The 20,734-nt window shown below is 32.8% G+C and overlaps 2 protein-coding genes across 3 annotated transcripts in view; both read left to right on the forward strand.

The window, feature by feature from the left end:
• LOC126879811 (glutamate-gated chloride channel alpha-like) overlaps positions 1-20,734 on the forward strand; it is a 91,281-nt gene that overhangs the window by 22,933 nt on the left and 47,614 nt on the right. The gene's annotated exons all lie outside the window — the stretch shown is intronic.
• The window catches only part of LOC126879810 (zinc finger protein 480-like), a 50,516-nt gene that overhangs the window by 22,297 nt on the left and 7,485 nt on the right, over positions 1-20,734 (forward strand). Inside the window, exon 2 of one of the 2 annotated variants that reach the window (XM_050643076.1) lies at positions 18,092-19,185. The exons of the other annotated variant lie outside the window; for it this stretch is intronic. Within the exon in view, the coding sequence (XP_050499033.1) occupies positions 18,092-18,828 (737 nt within the window). The 3' untranslated portion in view covers positions 18,829-19,185. Of the gene's footprint in view, positions 1-18,091; positions 19,186-20,734 lie in introns of those variants that run through there. 2 annotated transcript variants of the gene reach the window in all.

Below are 20,734 nucleotides of genomic sequence, written 5' to 3' on the forward strand. Positions count from 1 at the left end.
GACTTAAAGGCCGAAGAGCTGGTTTTAATAAAGGTTTCCGCGCTGGCAGATCCACAACTGACCACCTAAATTGTGTAACACAGTTAATGGACAAACAAATAGCCTACAATCAAGAACTGCATTTAGTGTACATAGACTTAAAAAAAGCATACCACAACTGTACCACAAAGTAAACTTTGGGAAGCCCTCGAAAAAACTAACATCAGTCTGAACCTCATTAAATCTGTAAAAAATCTATACCGCCATAATATAGCAAAAGTTAAGCTAGGCAAGGAAATCTCGTCAGGATTTGAAGTGAATAAGGGTCTTAACCCGGCACCTGCCACGTGGGGTGCTACCAGCACCCCATAACACATTTTTATCAAATATTTGGTATTTCAAGTTTGGTAACCGAGCTGTGCGTCATAGTAGCTTTCTATTAGTGATGTTGATTATAGTTACTTTCGAGTAATCAATACAAATCGTTACTTTTGAATAAAGTAATCATTTCAAGTATTCGTTACTTTGATTACTTTGATTACTTTTGTATTGAGTATTTTTCGGTAGATAGATATTTTGTGTAGATATTCGGATATAACAAGTAATCATTTACAGTATTCGTTACTTTGATTACTATGATTACTTTCGTTACTTTTGTATTTGAGTACCGGTAATCGTACCGAGAAGCGTATTTCTCGGTAGATAGGTATTTTTTATAGGTATTCGGATGTAATAAGTAATCATTTACAGTATTCGTTACTTTGATTACTATGATTACTTTTGTATTTGAGTACCGGTAATCATATCGAGAATCGTATTTCTCAGGAGGTAGGTAGGTAGGTAGGTATTTTGTACAGGTATTCGGATATAACAAGTAATCATTTACAGTATTCGTTACTTTGATTACTATGATTACTTTCGTTACTTTTGTATTTGAGTACCGGTAATCATATCGAGAATCGTATTTCTCAGTAGGTAGGTATTTTGTATAGGTATTCCCATATAACAAGTAATCATTTACACTATTCGTTACTTTGATTACTTTTGTATTTGAGTACCGGTAATCATATCGAGAATCGTATTTCTCGGTAGGTAGGTATGTTTTATAGGTATTCCGATATAACAACGACCTTCACCGATCTGTTTAAGGGATAAAAATGATTTGATTACTATGATTACTTTTGTTACTTTTGTATTTGAGTACCGGTAATCATATCGAGAATCGTATTTCTCAGTAGGTAGGTATTTTGTATAGGTATTCAGATATAACAATGACCTTCACCGATCTGTTTAATGGATAAAATGATTATATGTAAAATAGGAGATGATTGAATGCTCGAATAAATGAAATTTATGGAAATAAAAGGCAAATATCACCTAGTTGCTCGATATTTGCCTTTTATTTTCATAAATTTGATATGTAATTTATGATTTTAAAAATTACAAATAACAATAGGGGCGCCTGATATAATTTTGACCAGACTACTTAGTTATCTAATAATTAAAAAATGACTTTGTTTATAAATTCTTATTAAATTTTTTCGGCCCGTGTAGGTATTTATTAGAATTTTAGATTTTTGAATCATTCGAAACAAAAAAGGTGTTTTGTAATTTTTCTCTTGTTGATAATTTTCGAGTTAAACACAAATTAAAACCAAAAAAAAGGAAAATGGCAATTTTTAAGGCTAAAAACATAGTTAAAAAATAACATTTTTGAAATTACGAAGTACCTAAATTGAATTCAAACCTTCTTCTATCAGTTCTCGAAAGGATTTTGGGCTTATTTCATTTAAAAACTTTGTTTTTTAGTTATTAATGCAGTTTTGCAGGTTCGTAACAATTAAAAAAAATATTTTAGAATAAATCTTGCCAAAAATTGAGACCCGATAGAAAAAAGTTTAAGTAATTTGAATTTAGATACTTGATGATTACAACAATAATATATTTTACTTGTGTTTTTGGGTCTTGAAAATCGTCATTTGTGGTTTTTTTTCAGTTTTAAATTGTTTATAGCTCGAAAACGATCAATTTAAAAGAAAAATTACAAAATACCTTTTTTGTTTCAAATGATCCAGAAAATATACAATAATATCTTACCGGGCCGAAAAAATTTTAGTAGAATTTATTAAAAAACGTCATTTTTGATTATTAATTAATTAATGTCTGTACAAAATTATATCGGGCACATTTTGCTTTTTATAATTTTTAACAGAATAAATTCTATATCAAATAATTGTAGATAAACAAGTTTTAAATTAAATTAGGTTTTCTAACAAATGTAAACATATTTTAAGTTTTTTATTTTTATTTAAGCTATTTATAATACAAAAATAAAAACAATAAAATAAAATAATACATATAATACAATACAATAAAATACAATAATACAATTCAATATAATACAATAACATACAATAATAAGAATAATACAATACGATACAGTATGCAGGGGTCGGCAACTTTGGCCCGCGGGCCGCATGCGGCCCTTTGCGCCTTTTTGAAGGCCCGCCAAAGCACCAATATAATTTTAGAAAAAATCAAAAAACTTAGTGTCATGCCGAAATGTGGCCGATGGCAACAATGCGGGCTAACAGAATAATGGGAAGGTGTATTTCACTACAACGACAGTAGATACTTAATGAGTAGATACGTAATACAAGTTATTTTTAATTTGGTAAAATAATTCAGGTCTTATCATAGAAAAAATAAATAAAATGCCACAGAAAAAAAAATTAATGAGAAAAAGTGTGAATTTAATGAAAAGTTAATTAATAAAGAAAAAAATATTTAATTGAAAATGGTTATTCATTTTTAAAAAAATATTTCTTTATATAATTTTATTAAAGCACTATGCTTAATTTGCAAAGAATCTATAAGAGTACCTATTCAAAGAAATTACGTTTGCCTCACCACTACATGAAACACAAAATTGAATGTGATAAATTTGAATCTCAATTCAGACAAAATAAAATTGGCTCTTTACAAAACTCATTAGACGGACAACAAAGCGCTTTTAAAAAATGTAAAGAACACAATTCAGCATTAAGTAATCAAAAAGTCCTTAATATTTCAAAATAGATTGCTTAACATAACAAACCATTTACGGAAGGGTAGTTCATTAAAAAATCTATCAAGGGGAAAGGAACAAAATGCAAAATTTTGACGCCTGCCAAAATTTTCAATGTATTTTAAATATAATAATTTTTTTCGAATCTTGAGAAAACTAATAAGTACCTATTTTTGAAAAATTTAAACGCAGAATGAAAGATTACTTTATTGCCGAGAGCCGAAAGTCCCTTAGAATGAATATAAAGTTTCTTTTGGGTGAGATATTTGAAATTAAAAATCACACCAAATTTTCTCCTTTTTTTTTCGCCCCTGTAACTTATTAAAATAAACATTATAGAAGTTTACAGGGACCTTCGCCTTCGGTAATAACGTAATATTTCATTCTGCGTTTTAATTTTTCAAAAATACTTATTAGTTTTCTCAGGATTCGAAAAAAATGAATCCCATTTAAATAGCATTGAAACCGAAAGTTCGTACCCATCCCCTTAACGCAATTTGACCAAAACAATTTTAAAAATTTGAAGATTTTAAATTGTCTGTACGCAGAGCAGTTCAATGTATTGAAATTATATCAATGTTTATTACAACAACAATGTTTCTTAAATTAAAAGAAAATTGTTCACAATTTAAGTACTTTTCATTGGCACTTACTTAATTAAAGTAACAATATAACTAACACTGCTCAATTGTTGATTGTTTTTGAATTAAAAAAATTGTGTAACAGAAGAACTTGTTACATTAGAAAGTCTCCATCGAAATACAAGAAGTAAAAATATATTTTTACAACTATTAAATTAGTAGATTTTTTCAATCTACTATCTCAAGTGTGGAAAATTAAAAAATAATCCTTTATCCTTTTGTCCATTGTATTTCGATGGTCAAAAAGCACACATATGGTTCCCATAATATGGGACATATGGCTCATTCGTTACAACTTTTCTCGAAATTCGGAATAATACACAATTGACAAGACAAGACAAATAACTTTATCACACACACTACACTAATTCAAAAAAGTACTTCAACTTCCTTTGTAACGGGCACAACTAGACCTGTCGCTCAGTTGTAAGTCCATATGTTGTAATAGAAATTTATGAGGGGCTTTTGAATTTTCAAAAACCACTTTTGTTAATGCGTAACCATAAATAAAAGTAGATATTTAACTCAACACAAGAACGTGTCAAGGAAGTTCGTGGAACTTTACGACTCGCAATTTCTCGGTACTAAACTATTTTAACACGTTAACTGCCTCATAGACGTTTATTTATTAATTTTTGGAGAAGTCAGAATAAGGTAAATATTTTTAAATTAAACGTACATAGAGGTATAGAAGAAGGGTTGGTGGTGAATAAGGGTTTTATCTATGGTGAGTGAATCCATACATAAAAATTATAAACATGTTTTTTTGTTTGTACAAAAGGATGTATCTATCTATAAATTTGGATTTGTTATCCAGTGATAACAATAACTCCAATAGTCTCTTAGATTATTGAAATGTGCCTTTAACACTAAGTACTTCGCTTAGAACCTAAGAACCTATATGGTAGCTCCAATGGTTTGTGACTCTTCAGTTTCCGAGTCTGTTGCCACCGATGCCATGTTTTCTGTACCACATGAGGTTTATCAAGCATTAAACAATAATCTCCACACTGCCACTGTTTTTTGTGATTATGCCAAACTTTTGATTGTGTAAATCACGACATTTTGATAAAAAAACTAGATTTCTATGGAATTCGAGGTATTTCTTTGAACTGGTTTCAATCTTACTTGGAAAATAGGAAACAACTGGTTAGAGCAAATGATACAGACTCTAGTCTCAAAAATGTTGTATGTGGGGTACCGCAAGGTTCAGTATTGGGTCCTCTACTTTTCCTTATCTTTATTAATGACATCACTAGTTTAAAAATCGATGGAAAAGTTTTTCTTTTTGCTGACGATACCAGTATCACTTGGAGCAACTCAAATATCGCAACTCTTCATGCTACTATAACTTCTGATCTACTCACAATAAAATCCTGGTCAGATTCTAATTTACTCTCTTTTAACGTAGATAAAACAGTAGCATTACCCTATAAAGGAACTCTTCAACCCTTACCTCTTCATAACAGCCAGATCAGTATCGTTGATTCTGTAAAGTTTCTTGGTATTTTTTTAGATAGCAACCTTAAATGGTCCCTTCATATCGATGTGTTAAGCAAGAAACTATCCTCAGCTTGCTTTGCAATAAGATCTGTCTCTAAGGAAATGGATTTAGCCTCTTCCAAAATAACATACTTTTCATTGTTCGAGTCCCATCTTCGATATGGTCTGCCTTTTTGGGGTTTTGGTACAGCTGCCCAATCCGATGTTATTTTTAAATTGCAAAAAAGAGCAATCAGATATCTGTTTGGCCTCAGAAGAACAACACATTGCAGAAGCTACTTCAAAGATCACAGAATTCTAACATTACCTTCTTTATATATTTTAGAAACTGTTTGCTTAATTCGTAAACATCTACATGTTTTTCCAGAAAGACCTAGACATGACTATTCCACCAGAAATTCTACTTTTGACATCTATTTACCGATCCCGTCCAGTGAGTTAATAAAGAAATCTATATTATATTCTGCAAAAAAACTATACAAGCATCTCCCTCTACAACTTAAATCTGCAACATCTTTCCCCAAGTTCCGTAAAATGACTAAAGCCTATTTATCTGAAAGACCATATTATTCAATAGCAGAGTTTCTTAACCAATAACTAAGAAATTACAGTATTGTTATGTATAAGTAGAATCTTAATCTATATTTGAGTGTTATATGCAGCAGCATAACTTATTAAATAACTTATTAAATTTCTTATTAAATTTCTTAAGGTAGATTACGCAATTTGCAATTTTTTTTTAATTTTGCAATAGATTGTTACTGATTTTTATTTGACTTTATTATGTTGTATTTATATTGACGATTTGTATAATTTTAGTAAATTGTATTTGTTATTGTATTTGTTATTGTTTTTATTTATGATTCTTGTAAGCTTTGTCTATAAAATTGTTAAATTTTTTCAAGACAATAAAGCATATTTCTATTCTATTATATTCTATTCTATTCAGTGCTCACTATTATCTATCAGGATTAGTGCAAGATTGTTTGGGTGGTTTTTCAATTTCACCAAATAGCGGCTGCTGTATTCACTTACTATTTCCTTAACTGTGCCTACTTGGGATCGTCTCGGACTTCCCTGTTTGATATAAACCAAGAAGATGCATTTGTTATGGTCCGTAGTACTTTCGACTGAAAGCGTATAGTTGTACATGTACACTTGTTTATATGTTTATGAATATATGTTTCTGTTTATAAATATATCATAAACTGGACATATACATACATTAATGATACGCAATTTGGGTTTCGCAAAGGCCTGGGAACTCGTGAAGCTCTTTTTTCACTTAACATACTTATACAAAGGTGCCTGGACGTCAATCAAGATATATATGCGTGTTTTATTGACTATAATAAATTATTTGACAAAGTACGACATTAACAATTAATGCATGTCCTGGAATCAAAGAACATAGACCACAAATGACCTCAGGATTATATCGAATTTATACTATAAGCATTGAGCAAAAGTACGTGTTAACGATCAGCTGTCAGAGGAAATTGAAATCAGAAGTGGAGTGAGACAGGGATGCATGTTGTCGCCAATTCTTTTTAATGCCTACTCGGAAGAGATCTTGAAGTAAGCTCTTGAGGGTGCAACAGCTGGAATAAAGGTAAACGGTGTTCCCATTAACAACATTAGATATGCGAATGACACTGTCATCTTAGCTGAAAATATTGGGGATTTTCAGAGGCTAGTGACCAGAATATCGGAGTTTGGACAAGAATACGGGTTAACAATAAATGTCAAGAAGATAAAGTTTATGAGAATATCGAAAACTCAAAGAAATAACGAAAATCTCTTCATAAACGGATCCAATATCGAACGAGTCGACCAATATGCATACCTTGGAACAATGATCAACTCCACAGGAGATTACTTACAGGAAATCAAAATCAGAATAGAAAAGGCTAGAGCAAATTTTAACAAAATGCGAAAAGTGCTCTGCACAAGAGATTTGAAGTTGGAGCTAAGAGTTACTTTGGCTAGGTGCTACGTTTTCTCGACTTTGCTTTATGGAATGGAAGCTTGGACCTTGAATGCTGCATCAATGAAAAAACTAGAATCATTCGAGCTGTTGGTGTACAGAAGAATTCTGAAAATATCGTGGACAGAACACGTCACAAACAAAGAGGTTCTGAGAAAGATGAATAAAGGGATGGAAATCCTAAATACCATCAAAATAAGAAAATTGGAATATCTCGGACATATGTCACGTGGAGAGAGATACAGCTTGCTTAAATTGTTTATGGAGGGAAATATTCAAGGAAAGAGAAGCATAGGGAGACGCAGAATATCATGGCTGCGCAACCTGAGAGAGTGGTAAGGATGTACATCAAATGAACTTTTCAGAGCAACCGTCTCTAAAATACGAATAGCTATGATGATTGCCGACCTCCGCAGCGGAGATGGTGGCATTTAAAGAAGATCGTAAAAACCCTCGAGTAATCTGTTTGCATCAATTAAGTGACAAAAACCCTCTAAACTCTAGATGACGTACCTTTGAATAACCCTGGATACCAGAGGTACTTCGGAGGTCAGTTCTGATTGCATATTCCATGTTCAGTGACCCCAAAAACCCCCCGAATAACAAAATCTGACCGTATACTGATTTTGACATGTTTATGCACTTTTGGATGCATTTTATACATTTTCAAATGCACTTATGCATTTCTAATTCCTACCCATTTTCCTATTGTAACCTTTTTCTTGAGTTCATGCTGAACACAACGCAAAAAGTCGCAAGTCTCTAGGTGCTCTATTTAAAAATCAATTTATTCTGGTGCTTTTAGTGATAAATGCCCTGGTCTAATTCTAATAAAACCAATGCAACGCATACAAAATTAAAGTTGTTGATCATTGAACATACTGTAAAAACATTATCATTTCCACATTTTTACGGTCAGTCTAGAAAGTATGAAAGTAATCAAGTGTAATGGTTGTAGATACAATAATCGTTACTCACTCTTCTGATACGATTGGTACGAAGTAACGAAGTAATCAGAGTAATCAAAGTAGATACTCGCTCTGTCGATACTCGATCTGATACGATTGGTATGAAGTAACGAAGTAATCAGAGTAATCAAAGTAAACGGAGTAATCAGAGTAATCACAGTATTCAAAGTATTCAACGATTGGTACGAAGTAACGAAGTAATCAGAGTAATCAAAGTAATCAGAGTAATCAAAGTAATCAGAGTAATCAGAGTAATCAAAGTAATCAGAGTAATCAAAGTAATTAGAGTAATCAAAGTAATCAGAGTAATCAGAGTAATCAAAGTAATCAGGGTAATCGAAATAATCAGAGTAATCAAAGTAATCAGAGTAATCAAAGTAATCAAAGTAATCAGAGTAATCAAAGTAATCAGAGTAATCAAAGTAATCAGAGTAATCAAAGTAATCAACGATTGGTACGAAGTAATCAGAGTAATCAAAGTAACGATTTGTTTCTCTGAATAGTAATCGTTACTTTCGGTATTCGCAAGTAACGAGTACTTTGTAACGAATAGTTACTTTTTCAACATCACTACTTTCTATAATATTATATTCGCTTGGTGAGAACATTAGTGACGTAACTTCAAAAACGTTTTGTAGTAAAGTGAGTTCAAAAACGTAGTTTGTAGTAAAGTGACTTGCGTCACTAATGCATGCAGAAGTGGAACTAAAAGTCAAAGAGTATTACTGACGTATCGAGACTTCCGTCATTAAAGCATAATATCAAGTTCAATATTAGGAGTATGTTTAATAGATTTAGGGCCGGTTGTTCGAACGCTAATCAACAATGATCACTATCAAATATTTAATTACTGTCACCAAAACTGTCAATGTCAACTTTTATTGGGTTGCTAAAAACATAATTGATTAAAATTATGAGATTAGTTAATCAATTATCATAACGATTTTAACATAATTGATTAAGTAATTTCATATTATGTTTTCAGCAACCCAAACAAAGTTGACATTAACAGTTGGTGACAGTAATTAAATATTTGATAATGATCATTGTTGATTAGCTTTCGAACAACCGGCCCTAAGTCACAATTGGTATTTTTTGAGTTACGTCACTAATGTTCTCAGCGAGCGAATAGCATATATGTGTTAGTGTTTGAAGTGGTTATTTAGTGTCATTCTGAACTTATAGCTCCAAAGTCGAATTGGGGTGTCATCATCTGGCACTTTAAGTTTTAAATTTTTTTTGTATTTTTGATAAACAGGTCAAATTTACATTTTTTATTGAAATAACTGATTTAAATTATTAATATAGACTCTATACTCACTAAATCTTAATTTTTTTAGATATTTTACTTGACTTCATTTATTATGGCTTGGTACTTGCTAATGTGCTTATAACACCTTTTTCATTTTATTTTTCAACTTTTATAACATATTAGTGGCTAATAAGTTAATAAAACATGTTTATTTATATTCTTGTGTTACTCAACACATTATTTTGTTTTTTGAACAAGTAGATCACAGAAAGTTGTTAAGGGGTGCTGTGAGCACCCCACGTGGCAGTTGGCGCCTTGCAAAGCCACGTGGCAGGTGCCGGGTTAAACAGGGCCGCTGTCTATCGCCGACACTATTTAAAATATATTTAAAGCAAGTTTTGAAATCCTGGAAAAGGAAATGTAAGAATATGGGTATACCGCTAAATGATGATAACATGCTATACACTCTATGTTTTGCGGATGATCAGATTCTTATGGCCCAGGATTATCACGATATTTAATATATGACCCGAAAAATCATAGAAGAGTACCGGAACTGGGGTTTAGAAGTGACTACCAAGAAAACGGAATATATGTGCGTTGGAGGTATACAGCAGGATCTAGCGTTGGAAAATGAAATAATTATTAATCACTGTCAGGAATATAAATACTTGGGTCTTAAAATTACACAAGATGGAACATTGGACAAGAATATCCAAGAAAGGTGCATACAAGGAAGGAAAGCTATCGCATTATTGAACAAAATCCTATGGGACCAAAGTATCTCCAAAGAAAATAAACATAATATCTATAACAGCATTGTTAAGAGCAGTATAACATACAGCAGCGAAGTTTGTCCACTTAAAGAAAAATCCGAAAATATGCTCAGAACAACTGAAATGGACTTCTGGAGAAGATCTGCTGGTATATCAAGAATACAAAAAATCAGAAATACAAGAATATTGGAGATAATGGATGTAAAGCATACAATAATGGACGATATAAAAACAAAGCAACTAAGATGGTTTGGCCACGTACAACATATGGAAGACGACAGATTACCTAAGCAAGTGCTACGATGGGCACCAAAAGGCCGGTGGAAAAGAGGAAGACCTAGGAAAAGCTGGATAGAAGGAATCCATAGGGAAATCAGAGAAAGAGGCTTGAACGAAGACATGTGCTACGATCGAGAGCAATTGCGATTGGGAATCGGAAGACGTCGTAGAACGTTATGAACCGATTATATAATTATAATTAATAACCATTTTCAATTTCGTTGCAACACGAAACTACAGCCGCATCATCATTCCAGTTCACTCAGAGAGTGCAGCAAGCACCTCTACCGGTTTCGAAACTTATTAGTCTCTCATCAGGAGGCACATATGCAGCTCTCTCTCTCTCTCTCTGACCCAACCAGAACAAACCCCGGCGAGCAGTCACGAATTGCAACGAACGAAATGGCAGGGATGCCCTAGAGGCAACTGCTAGCAAAAGACAAGTTTTCAATCTAATAGCACATAAAATAATACCAAAAATATTACTCCACATCCTTTTACATTTTATTATTTCCTTAAACATTTTATTATTATACTGCGTTCCACGGTCACCTTTCAGTACAGACTCTTATGAAGAACAGTGTTGCCAAGAGATATTAATATTTATATTAAATAAATTTTAAAGTATTTTTATACCTCACTTGGTCTATTAAATTTGTCAGTATGTATGAGAAATCTTGTAAGCTGTCAAAGCAAAGGGAGTTTAGCTCGGTGGTAGCGCGTTCGACCGGAGATCGAGAGGTACAAAGTACACGTGTTAAAAAGTACATTTTTAAGGCACTCATGTGAATGGGCACTTTCACATGCGTGCCTTAAAATCACACGCGTACAAAGTACACGTGTTAAAAAGTACATTTTTAAGGCACTCATGTGAATAAGGCATTTTCACATGCGTGCCTTAAAATTGTACTTTTAACACTTATATTATCATAAATAACTATTAAATATAATATTAATCACAGGCTAATTATAATTAATATTCAAATGATATATCTTTAATATCGTATAAATATCTTTCATAGTACCTAGTATCTATGAATTATTTAAAAATAATAAAACCCACAGATTTTCAAATCAAAATGTTTTGGACTTCTGGAATATTCTATTTAGACGGACTTTAAGTTCGTCTGCTTAAAACCGGCAACACTGAGCTGCAGGGTTCCATAAGTTTTACATTGGGATATGCTGCCCACACTGCAAAGTGACTGCGGAACGCAGAATAGGTTAATTCCTCATAAAATTTCTTAAATAGGGCGTTTTTTCAACTTCCTCAAAAAAGTTGATTTGTGTGTTACAACCTTTTACCCTTCAACCATTTATATAAAATATTATTTATTATTGAACTGGGCTAAGATTGTGTAATATTATCTGGAAGCATTTGAGACTTACATGCAAATGGCGAATTTTTTGAAAGTGATATGAATAAACTAAAGGAGCGTATTCAAATGATTTTGACTCCAGCTCATTTTTTAGCAAATTCGCTTGATCATTGCTTTAGTGGGAAAAAAACTTCTCTAAGAGCAAACAGAAACTGGCATGGAATATGTCGAAACTTATCATCCATGTGCATGGCTAATTAATTATCAGGCAAAGTGTGTACCCTTTAAACCAGCGGTTCTTAACCTTTTAGCACTGGCGCGCCCTTTGAACATTAAAGATAGCTCACGCCTCCCCTCCAGTCAATAATTGGTTGGTTCAAGTTAGAACAGTGAAATTGTGAAACTGACGATGCTAACTCTACGTTAGCAAAAGGTGGGATGCAAAATAACAATCCAGATATATTTAAATACGAAAGTTTATTTGATGTCTCATTAAACTTAACATTGTTCATTTATTTGAGAAAAAGAATACCTAATCAAAAAATCAAATACGCATATAAAGTTGAAAGTCTTATATGAGTGTTTTTGCACTTTCAATGAGAGGGTTGGCATTGTCTGTTCTTGACAAGTTTTTCGATATTCGGTTGAAACTGTGTCAGAGCACACCTCAAGTCACTTTCAACGTCCAGCCTTGAACGGTATTTTGATTTTATATAAGCCAATGCAGAAAAACCAGATTCGCAAAGGTATGTGGATGAAAACTGGACTAATAACTTCGCAGATACTAAAGCCACTTCTGGGTAAACAGGAAAGTAGTTTAACCAAAATTCTTCCAAGTCCATGTTTGCAAAATCTGCCTTTGCTTGTGAATCACATTTTAGGTCAATTGCCTGCTCTTAAAGGTTAACTGGAAGAATGTCAACTTCGATATGAAAAGGATCTCTTGTCAACTTAAATTCCCAGTTTTCCGAGCTAACATCTGGAAAGTACTTTCGAATTTGATTTTTCAGTTCTTCCAAATGCCGTGATATGACGTCTTTCAAATCCGAAACTGGATGTAGTGGAAGGGTTTGAATATCATCGAGGATGTCGTTCAATGTAGGAAAAGTTTGGCTTGGAACTGTAAAGGCGGCGTTGCCAAAGCGATATTTTTTCTATAAACCCCTTAATTGCATCATAAGTGTTAAAGAGGTTTTTACGGCCTTGAAGCTTCAGATTCAGGACATTAAGTGTCTCAAAAAAGTCAGACAAATAAGCCAAGTAAAAGATATTTTTATCATCTGTAAATCTTGTGTGAAGATCTTGTTTTGAAGTCATTAACAAAATTTCAACTTCTGACTTTAAATTGAATAATCTTGCAAGCATATTTCCTTTGGATAACCACCGGACTTCTGTGTGAAACAGAAGGGTTTCCCGATTACTATTCAGTTCTTGACATAGTGCCTGAAAGAGCCTAGTGTTTAATGCGCTGGATTTGATGTGGTTAGCTATTTTAATGGCTAAGTTTAATGTGACGTTGAGTGGTTCAGGTAAAGTCTGACTAGCTAAAGCTTGTCTGTGAATAATGCACTGAGAACCAATTATCCTAGGGTTCTTCTTGTTTGCCAGTTCCATAAATCCAGATCGACATCCTGTCAAGGCTTGGCTTGGAACCCATCAGTACATATGCCAATTAATTTCTCCCATGGAAGTTCATTGATTACTAAAAAATCTTCAAGAGCAGAAAATATGTCAATGGCTTTAGTTGTTGTTTCAAGAGATGTTGAAAACAATATTTCCTCCAGGAACCGTTTTCTGTCAATAAATCGACAGTAAAACAATAACTGTGCATGCTTTGAAATATCAGTTGTTTCGTCACACTGCAAAGAAAAAAACGGTGAACCTTTTAATTTTTGCAATAGTTGATTTTTCAAATCCAGAGCCATGTCATCAATTCCACGTTTTACTGTGTCGTTTGAGAGAGAAATTTTTTCTACTTTCTTACAAATGTCTTTACTAAGTACGGTACTACAAGCAGTAAGTAAACAAGGTTTAATTAGTGACTCACCAATAGTATGTGGTTTCTTGTCTTTAACTATCAAAAGTGCTATTTTGTATGATACTTCCACAGATTTCTCATTTGCAACACGAAAATTTGCAGTAGAGTCAAGTTTCATACGTTTTAGGCTGCTTTTTTTGGCAATAAAAAATTCTGGGCCTTTATCTTTCAAAAAAGAATGGTTTGTAATTAGATGCCATTCCAAACGTCCGGGGCGCATTGCATCATTACTAAGAACAGCATGGCAGTTGACACACTGAGGTAAATGACTGCCGTTTTTCTCCATGAAGGTAAAACCATACTTGGTATAATCGTCTGAATACAATCTTTTCTTTGGAAGTGACTTAGCCATTTTCAAAGCTGTTACACAACAGTATTAAATAATTCACAAACAATCACTCTGTTATTAAATAACGATTTCATTGATTGCTACAAACAGCACACAGACGCTGTCGACCGAGACTGACGCGTGAGACGGAGTCACTGAACTGGAGCTAGGAGTGCTTACGATACAGTGCTGGTAAATATACTTCTCCTACGATCTCCTGCGCTCTTATGATGTTGCCATACACAAGACTGTCGTGTTTAACTCAGGCCGTGTGTTTGAGTAAAACGATTTTAATCACATTTAAATAAAGAAATCTTTCTAAACAAAATAAAAATACGAAATACAAAATATTTTGTTTTTTAACAAAATATATATATTTTAATTTTTCTTTTTTTTTTCTTTGTACCCTCACGCCTCCCCTGAAATTCTCTCACGCCCCCCAGGTCGAGAACCACTGATTTAAACCATATTATTATGTTTTCTAAACATCTAATTGAGAATGTAATACCACTTGCCTGTTGGCATTCTATGAAAAATATAAATACGACAGCATTGGAACCTGCTCAACAGCTTCACACAGCTATTGTATCATCAGCCAACATAATATAAGACTCTTCTAATCATACGGTTTAGCCCATTTCAAACCTAGTTGGCAGTTGGTTTCCAATTTTTGTTGTGTTCTTATTATTAATAAATAAATATGTACGAATTTTTTTCATGTTTATTTATTATATTAATAAAGAAAATGAAAAAAAAAACATTTATTTCATTGAAGTGTTTTAAACAAAAACTACTTTAAACCTAAACAAATCTTTAAAACAGCTAATTAAAACAAAATATTTAAATCAAAACAACCCTGAATATCGAGTAAGTAATTGTATCATTTTTTGTCTAAATATGAAGTGTGCTAATACTTGAGCCACAGGTGCTGAATAAGAAGCTCATGTGTGATTGCAAGAACACATTTTGGTATTTGAAAAGAACAGAAGTAGAGATAAGAATAAATTGGGTGTCCGTAAAATAAAGATGTGCTCTTTTATTCTCTCCTAGCAACCTAACATTGAAAATTTACCTTATCTATTACCACCGCCCTTACCTAGTGATGTGGACTGGGAATATTCCTAGTGGGAAGGAATTTAAAAAATGGGAATATTCCCTCGGTTCATTATATCTTCCCAAAAAGTGGGAATTTATTGAAAATCCTGCTTATTTTTAACATTTTAGCTGTTTTTTAGGATGTAGGTGTCTCAGTGTGATCTGTTTCAACAAAATTGTACTTTTTTATCTGAAAATAATGACATAGGGAGGTACTAAATACAGCATTTTCAATGGTTATTAGGTCTGTTTTTAAAGCAAGTCTCGAGTTTTTATTTTGCCTTAAATGTACTTGCATGCATTTCTTTGAGGTTGCCAGGAAAGACTCATTGGGGAAGTCATCTTTTTTGCTTACCGAGTTTTCAATCAAATAAAGTCGTGCTACAAACATTAGCTGTAGTAAAAAAGAGCTGAGCTGGAACAAAGTATGAAAAGAAGACTACTTGATGATGACATTTTTTGGACTATAATTTTGATAAATTTGCTCGAACCTATTGTAGACCTCACTACTGCGATTGAATCCAATGAACCACAAATTCACAGAGTTGTGAAAAAGTTGGATGCTCTGGAAAAAAATTATATTATTATAGCCCTAAACTTGATCACTTCACCTCTCCAGAAGGCCGAGTAAAAAAAATCACAGCCAAATAAGGAACTTGCACATTTTTTTATTACATAATAATGTTCAGTTTTGTATAAAAATGATATTTCCAAAATTTCACGCTTCAAAAACTCATAATAACTTAGAAGTACAAATTTAAAGTCTTCTGTATCTTAAAATAGTTCAAACGACCCGTGACGTCACAGAGTTTAACTATATGGTTCCGTTTATGGTTATATTTAGGTATATTCTTCTTTTTTAGTTTATTGGTCTCCACCTACTTGGGTATTTGGCCAGCTCATCGTCGCGTAATAAAGGAAAAAATATTTATATTCTAATGACATTTATCGTATGTCATTGTAATAATATTTACCAGTTTGTTGAGATTGGAGTTTGATACAGTTTTTGAAGGAAAGGAAAGAAGGTTTACTATGAAAAATAAAACCATTTTGTAAAAGTACAAGTTTTCTATGAATAGTTCAAACGATCAAAAACACTTGTAACGTCACAGAACTGTATTTTCTACTGACGTTTATAATGTCTAATTTAAAATTATACCTATACGGTCTGAACTTCGCTGGTGTCGCTCCTAGCGGACTACTAATTCAACTTTCACCGGTAATTTTTAAATTTATTATTTAATTGTTGTCGCTTAATATTTACAACGCCAAAAAGTAACTAAATTGTAATCGATTTTTTAAAGATTTTGCTAATCATTTTGACGTTCTATTGATAAAATATGAATTTCTTACTTCGGATACTTTCACAATTATCGTGTAGATGGCGCTAAGATTAATAGATTAATTTATAATTACATACATTACATAATTACGGAACATTAAAAAAACTTAAATTCAGTATTTAAAACGTAAGTATATTTATGGTAAAAATATATACCACAGCTTTGACCAACTAATATTTTTTATAATTAATGTTTTTAATTTTAAATTAAGCACTTTGACATTTATGTCAAATTTCCGGTAAAGGTTTACAGACTTGTCACTACTGGCGCTCGCGAATTTGTAAATATCCCCTCTACGTACGAGCTCACAGCGTATACAATTTTGTTTACGAATGTAAACATATAACCCCGTGACGTCACGACGCGTTTTGGGCTGGCTGGTATAAGTTGAATTTTTAATCGTCTTTAGAGGCCAAACGAAAGACAAACAAAACTTTTTGATTTTTGATACATGTTTTAAATTATGTTCTGTTATGATTTATAACATTTTTTTCGAATTTAAAATTTTATGCAAGTTCCCTATTCAAGGAGAGAAAAGATTTTGGAATTGGAGATATTCACTTGGCAGATTTTTTGCTAGATCCAAATATGCAGGGAAGTTTACTGGATTCAATGTAGTTGTTGGATGCCATGGGCTTTATTTGTGAATGTGCTCAAAACATGAATCTTGAAGTAATGAAAGTTTGGCCGATTATAGGGACAAACAAGGGCTTTTCTCGAGAAAGTTTATTTGGGAGGGTGTTGGTGAGGAGGCAACTATTAGGTCTCTTTTGTGGTGGAGGGGACTCAGAGGTACCGATTTAGCAATAAGGATCCTGAGTGCCCCTGTCACTTCTGCCGCCACTGAACGGACATTTAATACCTTCTCCTGGATGCACTCTAAAAAGAGAAATCGTTTATCAGCAGAGCGAGCAGATAAGCTTACCTTGCTTACAATTGGAAACTAATGAACACCACTCCAAAGGAAGATTATTTAAGCCGAACGACGTCAACCGATGGTAAGATTAATAAGGATTGATGAGGACGAGTATTGTGAAGAAGAAAAGGAAGACGTGGATGGTGATGATCATGATGACGACGACGACGACGATGAATATCAAATGGATGTAAATGACAGTGCGAGTGAATAGACTGTGATATTTTTTATGTCTACTGCTATGTCATTATAGGCTCATTCGTTTTTTTATATCAGTAATTGTTATTTCTGTATAAGTTTTTTTCACTATTTACATTTGTATTTTTAAACTTGAGAAGTTGTTGAATTATTTTCTGCTTAATTTTCATCATATTAGACTATGAATCTACGAATCCAACAATAAGATTCCAATTATTTTAATGTAATAAATAACTATTTTTAAATCAGTTTCGGTGTAAATTATAAATTTCCAAAAATTCCCGGGGAGATATGAATTTTGGAAATATTCCCGGGAATATTCCGTCAAAATAAATTCCCGGGAATTTTACATCACTACCCTTACCTTACAACAGTTTTAATGTAGTTTGATTTTTATTTTAGGTAAAAATGAGATTAAAACGAAATCTCGAAAATCTTTGGTAACACACAATGAAGAAAAGGCTTACAAGTGTGATATTTGTTTTAAGCAATTTAGTCGAGATGGAGATTTGAAAAGACATTTAAGGATACACACTGGAGAAAAGCCTTATAAATGTGACATTTGTTCTAAGCAATTTACTCAAGATGTGCATTTAAAAGGTCATTTAAACGTACATACTGGAGAAAAGCCTTATAAGTGCGAAATCTGTTTTAAGCAATTTGGGAAAGCAGGAGACTTGAAAAGACATTTAAGGATACACACTGGAGAAAAGCCTTACAAGTGTGAAATTTGTTTTAAGCAATTTGGAGAAGCTGCAAGTTTGAAACAGCATTTACGAATACACACTGGAGAAAAACCTTATACGTGTCCAATTTGTTCTAAACAATTTAGTCAATATGTAACTTTAAAAAAACATTTTATATTGCACACTGGAGAAAAGCCTTACAAGTGCGAAATTTGTGCTAAGCAATTTAGTCGAGATGACAATTTTAAAAGGCATTTCAGGATACATACTGGAGAAAAGACTTACAAGTGCGGCATTTGTTTTAAACAATTTAGTGAAGCAGAAAGTTTGAAAAAGCATTTGAGAGTACACACTAGAGAAAAGCCTTACAAGTGCAAAATTTGTTTTAAGCGATTTAGTGAAGCAGGAATTTTGAAAATGCATTTAATAATACACACTGGAGAAAAGCCGTAGAAGTGTAAATTGGTTTTGAACACTATTCGCTATGTGTAAGTACTTGGAGGGGATACGAGAAACGATTGTGCGCGAATTGCGGAGAAATTTTATTTAAACTGTCTTAGCATATTACTTAAATAATTCATATTGTCAATTGAAATTGTCATACATATTGATATATTTTATACTCACTGTTATTATGAAATCGGGCATTAATATTGCTCCACAATATTGCTATGATATGCAATTATTAAAGTGAATTTAATTAATTGTAGGTATTTTACTTGTAATACTGCATTTTAATAATTAATTTTATTTACTACATACAATTGTTTACCTTTTAATAACATAACCTTATTCTTACTTTGTCTTCTTATTCTTTTTTTTTTTTGGCTATGGCCTTGACAATTATCCAGCAACCAGGACTAATATAATTGGCCAATATAATTAAAAGTGCTAAAAATGTTACTGAGCTATGAAACCAGGAGTCGCTCTTCCGAACTTGCACGGTTCCAGTACTATATTATATGCAAAAGCGTATCAAAACTAACAAATCGAAACTCACAAGTAACAGCAATCAACACCTCCAAATAAAAACCCTTCACTTTCTACTTTCTACACAAAGAAAGTAGATTCTACTTTCCCACAATGTTAAATATTACGTATTTTATTTATCTGGCCGTTCTTTGAAATGTGACGTAGTTGTTTTTGACTGTCCAAGTAATGTTTGCCTGGAAGCTCACCGCCAAAGAGGTTAAAAGTCATAGATCTTTCAGTAAATTGTTTTTATCGACATTTAGTCTGAATTTTGTTTATATTATCTCACAAGTGTTTGGCGATAACAGCTCAGTAAAGACACGTGTAGAAATGCTGAGTGCGTGAGAAACCAAGGACTTGCTTACGGCAAGTAAGTATCCTTTATTGGTAGAGAAATTTTGCATGGCGTCAAATTAGAGGTTTGGCATAGTATGATTTTGGTTTTCTGATTGGCCAAGATTGATTGATTGAGGAATTAGAATCTGTAATTGGTTGATGGGATGGATCCTGTGATGATTTTGAGAGGGCGTTGATTTTGAGAGATGGTAGTTTGGGGAGATCGAGTAAGTCAGTTCCATAGAAGCAGTTCTGTTAGTCAGTTCTGTTGGATCCGTCACCAAGTACAGTTCCATTTGAGAATTCGGTTAGGTCTTTCATCAAGAAGTTTAGTTTCAAGTTGAGTTAGCCTGGGAGGGTCCGTTGCTTGCAGCGGTACCTGAAGGGTTGAGTTAAAAGTTTAGTTTGGAGTTGCAGTCAGTTTAAAGTGACGTTAAAATGTAGTTACCAGTTCTTCGCGGCTAAGAAATCAGCGCGGCAATGCAGTGTGGTGGATATGGAACTCCGGCAATTTTCGTTGCTGTCAAACGAATTGTCGACAATTTATAAATACCATTTTTGGTATTCCTTTTTTTATGCAGTCAGATCCAGGAATTATGCAGAATAAGTCTTTTTTCTGTTACTAGTTTCAACCCCCTAGTTGAATTCTAAGGTTGCTAGTAAATTTTGATCCCGTTTAATGAACTTTTAATATTTTTGTTCGAGTAGAACTAAATAGTTTTTTTTTTGAGAATGCAGAATGCATACAAAGCTGAATTTTTCTATGATAACTTTTGTAATGAACTATGGATAACTTTATGTACTGTTGCTGTATCTATTGATATTGTGAAGTGACTTTCGCGTAGTGAAATCGTGTCTTGGACTTACCAACCAACCAACAGAAGAAACCAAGACAATGTACAAGGTATTATTTTCATGTATGTAGAACTTTTCTTTTATTTTTTTTTTTGATTTGGTAATCTCGATCTCAATCTGTAATACCGAGAGATCAGAAATTCATTTTTTTCGTTTACTAATAAATAATATTTGATTTGCAAAATATAAATTTATT

Source organism: Diabrotica virgifera, chromosome 2, assembly GCF_917563875.1.
Source record: "Diabrotica virgifera virgifera chromosome 2, PGI_DIABVI_V3a".
Taxonomy (NCBI): Eukaryota; Metazoa; Arthropoda; class Insecta; order Coleoptera; family Chrysomelidae; genus Diabrotica; species Diabrotica virgifera.